Below are 8,214 nucleotides of genomic sequence, written 5' to 3'. Positions count from 1 at the left end.
GAAATAAATATTTACTCATTCTTGTTTATATAAATCAAAAATTGCAGAATTCATAACATAATATAATCCAAACGCACTTTTGTAAAGCTTTATCTTTTTATATTTGAAGCATACAGCATATATACACTATAAAAACATGCCAACACTGTTAAACCGAAATTTTTGGTTCCATGTTGGACATTTGCGGCTTGTACTTTCGGTAAACTCAACGATTTTTTTATAAGCTATAAAATACCTATTTTTTCTACCATTCATACTTCTAGCTTGTATGTACTTTTTTTAATAAAATGTTATTTTTTTTATTTTTCCGTAAAAATCGTTACAAGTCATATTAAAGTTTAATTTATAATATAGTAATGCTTGTACGGTAGACTCCAACATACGGCTTCTATCGTCCGATCATTATCGAGAAGACACGCTCTAAAGGAGCGGAGGTGCCTGGTAAGCACAAAATATATTGCACCATTTTTACCAGGTTGGGTGTATCGATGTGTTGTTCATTAAAATGTTTACATAGAACGCATTTGTCAACATAATCAATTTGTATCGTCGTGGAATTCCATCATTTCTTGACGCTATAAAAACTTTCGTAAGTGACAGCTCGTCAAAAAGGTTGTCAGTATTAATATTTTGTCGATCGTCTGAACCGTGTATTTTCTTTATAGTTTCAGCAGATCCTTCGATTTCGTCCCATTTCAATTCAATACGTGATTTAGTCCAATCCATTCGAAAATGTCGGCTCCTCCGAAACTGTCTTCCCACAATTCAATGTATGAAATGCATCGTCGGTAAAAATCAGTTACTTCTGTTTCGTCGGTAAAAACCAGTCGCACTTGCTTCACTTTTTTCCATGAGTAGTACAATCTTGTTAAAATTGTTTAATTGTCCACGCACAAACCAAAATATAACTCACCCGTTTCACTTTCAAAAAAATCTCGCATTGCACGTGGACAGTTATCTTGGAAAGGAAATATGCTTTTAGACCTTCGGATATATTTAAAATTTTCTCAATTGCCGGCAAAAGAGAAAGAAATCTGGTACTTCCATGTTGGATTAGGTTTTTATATTCCACATCTACACATTCACAGAATTCCTTCAACTGAGTTAATCGAACTGTGTAGATATGAAAATGTTTATATATTTTGACAACTAGTGCTTCAATTTCGATTGGTAAACCATCCACAGCATTTTGAAGTGCATTGTGTACAATATGTGCGCCACATCCAATTCTACACCGAGTTCTTGTTTAAGTCTTCTGTAAACATTATTTTGTCCTAATGTTTGTATTTTGAGAACGATTTCCGAAGTGGAAATTGAAACGTCAATAAACGTATTTTAACCTTTAATTGTGGCTTATTCCCATTTAAATATAAATTAATTATTTTGTCTTCTATGCACACCTCCAAAATTGTATTACAATTGTCGCCACAAAATGCTGCTACTTTTTTTGTAACGTCATGACGATGTAATGTTGAAATTATATTTTCAGTCAATATTTCCGATGTCTCACCCTAAACGGACTCAAAATTCAATAGTTTCACATGTACACCTTCTAATGGTAAAAAGTATCTAACAATAATCGATGCCAGTTTGATGTGCTTTTTATTTGAGGTGTCGTTAGTAACACTTACGAAAAAAGCCTTCCGTAAGTAGGTGTGAAACTCTGGCAAAGACAAAGGTGCCAACACAGTCATTTAAAATGATCGCTTCACATTTGGTTCTGGCAACCCCAAATTTTGATTCAAAAAATTTTGAAATCAATTTCGACGTACAATCAGCTGTTTTGAAGCTTATATCATGCATTGTCGTGTGATCAGCGGCAATGTGTCCTCTTTAGCTGCAATAATTAAATCTTTGAATGGGATCATCATTTTTTTTAAATTTTTTGATACAAGAAGTACTTGCAATCGCCGTTAAACCAGTCTTGCTATTGTCACTACAAAGCTTTTTTATAAAAGGATAATCTTTTTCAAGTTCGCTTGTGAATTTGCAATTTCTTTTCGGCATTTTAAATCAAACACAGCAATTAAATAAAACACAAAGTGTTTTCGTATTTTTACCACCGTTCACAAAAAAAAACGAAATGTAATCGCATTACAAATTATAAGGGTAAACTGAGATCTGTTTTTTTTTAAATTCATCAATTCTTGATTTTTTTAATGTTTATATTCGTTAACGACTCACTGAAATAATGTGTTTAAGAAATGTGATATGGTGAATTGCTGAATTGGTCATTTTGATGATTTCGAGAATTAAGCACGTCTTCTGTGGGAACACTATTAAAATATCTTATCAATCAGATGTACAGTCATCATTATTATAATTGTTTATATAATACGAACGTGAATAATCTTATTTATTATCAGTAAATATGAATCCAGGAGGAAACAATCATTCGTGTGAAATCACTTAACAAAAATTCAAAATTACGACAGTTTTGTCAAACCGGGACAATCCCGGTTAAACCGGGACGTATGGTAAGCCTATGTATAACCCTTTACTACCTCTCCTAATTATTTTGAACCAGCCCTAATTCATATAGTTCTTCTACTTTGAAATTATATTAATAATTTCACATATGTACACCCTTTTTGTACACTGGGACAACATTCAATAAAACACAAGAAAAGTATAGAAAATTTTATATTTTTAATCCACATTACAAAGATACCTACCTTATCGACGTATCATTTACATTTACAGAACCTAATGAACTTGGTCATTTTTGTTAATCATAAAATAGTCACGCTGAAATAAACGCCACACTGCGCTGGACAGTTTTTATTAGATTATTATTTATAGCAAGTGATTAGTATGTCATTACAACCGTGGTATTATTTTTGCTGAGGGTCTTTGACTGCATTATGTTTATGTTGTGTGTGTTTGTGTAGCTTTTTTTATTATTGTTTTGATATCAAATTTGGTCTATTAAATGTGACTGACCTAGAGACACTGATAATTTAAAAAAATATCAGTAGTTAGTTTCGCTATTTTATGATACAATCAGTTGCAAATAAATAATATTGGATATTATTCATGACTGAATAGAATAATTCCTTATACTAGAAATATGATGGGTAAATAAATGTTTTACATATTTGAAATGATATTTCCGATTACTGCGTAGAGGTTTCTCTGCAATGCTATCATAAAAGGACATTCAAATACCTGGAATCTATTTGTGGATTTTTATTAAATCTAACACTTGGTGGTTATTTATTTATATTTGTAATTATTACAAAGTATTCACAACATAACAGTCGCATATATTTTTCATTAGATAAATTTTATATTCCATGTTTATGTCTCGCTAAGCATCGTTGATAAGGTAGCAGAGGTCATAATGCCATAAAAACAAATAAATTTTGTGCAGCGTTGTAGAAAGTCAAGAGAGCGTTCGAGGAATAAGATAACTTGATCGTTGAATGGAATTCATTTTGTTAGTGTTGTCAATGTGTTAATTTAATTTATACTTTTATCTAGACCAACAGTTCATTGTACTATTTATTTGTGACATTCATCGTCTATATTTTTCTAAGCAGTTTAATAAATACGAGGGGAAACCAGAAATTAAAATTACAAAAGAATAAGTTGTAAGCATTTATTACAGTGGACATATTTTGACCCCCGCAAGTTCAATTGAAGTTGTCCTCAACTGGCCAATTAACAGCGAAGAGGAGGCTTTTGTTTTTTTTTAGTACAAGAGAAACTCTACACTGCGACAACTTTTGAGAGACGGGACAGGACTATGCCTGTTGGATTACTCTTGAAGAGAAGGAATGCACTCTTTAGACCATCTTTTCCAAAAGTCTCCTCGTATCCTTTGGATGAGTTGCCACGATTCAGACGGTTAATCTTTAACGAGCTTAGATCTGGATCGGAAACTGAATCCAATATGGGTTCAAAAATCAAAAATGACCAGGAGTTAGTGCTTTTAAGTCATTAGGATCAGAGCTTGCTACATACAAAGGACGAGAGTTAAGGATTGTCTCTATTTGAGGCACAAGAATGTAGAAGTCTTCATAAGTTAATAATGATTTGACCCCAGTCTCAGCTAACCCATTAAAATGAGGTGTTTTGGACATAGTAACTTCTAGAAACTTGCGAGGACGCCTCTTTAAAATGCAGTTGTAAGTTAGCGAGTCTGCTCCAACCCAATATTTTGTAGTAGATCGCAGACATCTTAGTATCCCTGATTTAGACGAACAGTCTGAATCTCTATAACTGCTGCAAGTGTGGTTTTGCTACAATATTAGACAAGCCACTTCGGAAGATCTGATATAAAATATCTCCGTCAACGCCCTGTAGACATTGCGTTGTTGTGCTGAAGATTTGCCATACAATACCTCGATTGTGGTCATATAGATCTGTAGACTTGGAGAGTAATTCATTTCTGAGGTTCTTCTGGGCTATCTCTTTTTCTATTTAGTCTTAGTGTCTGTTAATCCCACGAGTAGGAACGATATGCTGTTAGGCTATACGGTGCCAAGGCTATAAATTTCGCGAGTCTTCTGGTGGATCGCTTTGGCAATACTCTTCCCGCTTGTACCACATATCTCCTTGGCACGATGATGTTACAACTTGGGATTGAAAAGTGCAGTATGAGCAAGCGGCTATTTTGTGATTTGCTAATTGAGCATGGTGTGGTATATGTAACAAACCTACAGTTAATGACATAACTAGAGCATTTATGGGATGTTATCAGTTGTTCCGTAGTGCGTCTGTGATGTTCGCAGTTTATTTTCTTCTTCTTATGGTGCCTATCCGTTACGGATGTTGGACACTAACATGGCTATTCTGCCTTGTTGACTGCTGCCTGAAAAGTCCGGTAGTGGTTAAGTTAAACCATTTTCGCAGGTATGCAGCCAGGATATTCTTCTTCGTCCTGGACCTCTTTTCCCATGCACTTTACCTTGAAGTATGGTCCGAAGTAGGTTGTATCGTTGTTCATTGCGCATTATATGGCCCAGGTGTTCTAGTTTGCGACGTTTTATGGTTATGACTAGTTCGTGCTCTTTACCCATTCTATGTAATACTTCTTCGTTGGTAACTGTCTATCCAAGAAATCCTCAACATGCGTCTATAGCACCACATCTCAAATGCTTCGAGTCTCTTCAGTGATGCTTCAGTTAAGGTCCATGACTCCACGCCATATAAAAGAACCAAGAATACGTAGCATTTTAGTAAGCGAACTTTTATTTCCAATTTTATATCGTGGCTGTTAAAGATTTTTTTTATTTTGACGAAAGCCGATCTTGCCTTCTCGATCCTTATCTTAATTTCCCTCGATTGGTCCCACTGTTCATTTAAGTTTGCACCCAGATAACAAAAGTTGGTGATTTGTGTTATAGGTTGTTGGTTAACTAGTAATTGACCAGGTGGTATCCTATTTTTGTTTATAACCATATATTTGGTTTTTTTGATGTTAAAATCAAGCCAAACCTGCTACTTACTTCTGCCTCCCTGGAGACAAGTGTCTGCAGACCTTTAAGACTGTCTGCAAAGATGACAGTATCATCAGCGTATCTTGTTGTTCAATCGTTCTCCGTTTATAAGTATTCCCTCGTCTATATCCGTTAGCGCTAGGTTCATAATGTGCTCTGAATATGTATTGAACAATAATGGGGACAGTATACATCCCTGTCGCGCAGTTTATTTAGTTGTACCTTATTCGCACGCACCGTGTCGAGGATGAGAACTTTCCGTCACCGTCTGTATGTCTGCATGTTCAGTCCAGAGCTCACATTTTACTGATTCTTGTCGATGTAACTCGCGTGATAAACAAATCAAATTTTCAGTCTAATCGCATGTTTCGCCACTGCTAGTTGACCAGGTTCAAAAGTTCATTGAAAGAAAAGTTCTGAACATCCGTCATTGTAATACAAATTTTACCATAACAATAACTAAAAGATTTTAATCAGATGGTATGAACAAATATTGTCTCAAAACAAGAGTTAATTACCTAAAAATCATTAATTACGGTATTGGTTTTTAAAAGTTTACTATGTGGATCAAAACGTTTAAATTTTTATTTTATTTTCAGGTATTTGCCGCCGATCGACCGGACAGAGCCGTATTAGTCCGAACATTTATGTTCTTAGGCTTTGCGGTATTGTCTCCCACGTCGCCGTTGGTGCCGCCATCTATGGCTAACGGCAACGTATGCATGCTCTACAACATCGAATGAAAAGCTCCAAAACGAAAGCCTCGGACGTCGCAAGTTTTGTTCACGTTTTTAACCTATTTCGAGTAGGAATTTGCAAGTTAGATGGCGGTGTACAATTCCAATATTTATTTTACAACGACTAAAGAATACGCTGTATTCGTTTTAAAATTTAAAATTCAAATTTGTTTTTCTCTAGCTGTATATTTTAAGTGTTTCTGTAACAGTGAAATCTGAGTAATTTGAAATAATACATTAATAGATCATAATATGATGCAATGAAATAATTGTACATCACCATTGCTTTGCCTTTTATGCTACATTTTCTGAAGGAGTTATAGGGCTACAACTACATATTTTGAATATACTGATTGGGATTCAATTCGTTATAATCCGTTTTTATTATTTTTATACTTTGTTGAATTTCCCTTGTGGCCCTTTTAGAATTTCGCCATTTTAATGTAACTGTAGTGACATACAAATAATTTTAAAATATTTAATAATATCAAAAGAATATTTGAGGTTAGAGAAGTTTACACTTAAAGAAAATGTAGCAGACAATGGTTTTAACTTGTTTTGTAGCTTATGTGATGTTTCTCTTTAAATTTAAAACGTAAACACAGTATCCAGATTCGACATCAATAAAAAATTTTATACTTTGTGTTGTGAAGATTTAATATTGTTCAATTTTATGTTTGTGTTCCACTGGGTTGTAGTTTTGTTTTTTTTTATACATTTATTTGCGTAAATTTTTAACCGAATCGATACTGTGCGGTACATTCAAAGCTTAGGTTAAGTGTAGTATATGCTTATGTAGATATCCAACGAATGTGAACAAAACAAGACGAAAAATACTAGATTTAGTGCGGAAAGTTTAATAAGCCCCTTCATCAAAAATACATAAAATAAAAAAAAATGTTTAAAATGTCAAAATTACAAAAAAATCACATGTATTACAGTTAATTCTTATTTTTAAGTATATGTTATCACCTTGTTTATAAATATTCATACCAATATCTGTATCGTTAAGAGTGGAGATTAGACTTAGGTAGTTCTTGTGAGTTATACTTTATTTTCAGTGTAATACTATTTCTTACGTAATAAATTAGTTAATAATAACTTACGTTGTTGTTTTATTAAACTGTGTTAATTGAAAAGGTTATTCTGATAAAGTTAAATATGTTCTATCAAAATTTTGGACCATTTTACAATATGGAAGAAGCATGTAAGGAGCACGTGACCTCAAGATTCTTTAATTAGATATCACTGAGACAGGGCCGCCGCGACCATGTGTGCCAAGTGTGCATCGCACACGGGCGACCAAAAGCAGTCTACTGATGATAATACTTTTTTAAAACGAAAATAAATTCAAATAATTAAATATAAGTAATATAGTAATATATAATCATTATAGTAATGATTCAGATAATTCTGTGAACTCTAATATTCCAAACAATAATAATTATTCAGTACGTGATAATACTCAAATGCGTTTCATTTATCATGTATACTTCTTTTTTTCATCTTAATCTAAAAAAATGTCAGAAAATATTATTTATTGTATGAACTGCCGCTCTTTTGCAGGTACAGTCATAAAGCAGTTTCGGGAATACTTTTTAATTCAAAGCGGCTGCGGCTGGCGCCTTTCGGACTTCAGTTATTTGGGATTTCACATGTAGATACTTTACAAGAATTTAGGCAAGTGGTTGTAAAGTTTCTGTTATAATATTGTTCCTATGGTTATGTTTATAGATGGGTTATTGTTATTATGTCTTATGTTCAGTCTTAGTTGAGAATTCGATGAATTTAGACACGCTTTTGATAAACGATTTTGTTTGTAAAATATAGTGTACCCGTTTCTTTGGCACAGTAGGTACTAGTGATGTAACGAATATTCGCATATTTTTGCATATTCGCATTCGCGAAATTTGTGCGAATGTTTTGCGAATATAAATATGTATAAGAAAAACAAAATAATTTGAAGATTAGGTTAATAAAATAAAAATCCATTCACTTCTCAGTTTTTTTTATTAAGAAAACTCACTTTATTT

At 33.4% G+C, this 8,214-nt stretch overlaps 1 protein-coding gene across 1 annotated transcript in view; it reads left to right on the top strand.

Moving 5' to 3' along the window:
- The window catches only part of Oda (Ornithine decarboxylase antizyme), a 20,841-nt gene extending 13,555 nt beyond the window's left edge, over window positions 1-7,286 (top strand). Inside the window, exon 3 of the mRNA XM_072532364.1 lies at window positions 6,044-7,286. Within this exon, the coding sequence (XP_072388465.1) occupies window positions 6,044-6,187 (144 nt within the window). The 3' untranslated portion in view covers window positions 6,188-7,286. The remainder of the gene's footprint in view (window positions 1-6,043) is intronic.
- The last annotated feature ends 928 nt before the right edge of the window (window positions 7,287-8,214 follow it).

The sequence above is a fragment of the Diabrotica undecimpunctata genome, chromosome 5 (assembly GCF_040954645.1).
Source record: "Diabrotica undecimpunctata isolate CICGRU chromosome 5, icDiaUnde3, whole genome shotgun sequence".
NCBI lineage: Eukaryota > Metazoa > Arthropoda > Insecta > Coleoptera > Chrysomelidae > Diabrotica > Diabrotica undecimpunctata.
This window is presented reverse-complemented; position numbering and strand designations above follow the sequence as displayed.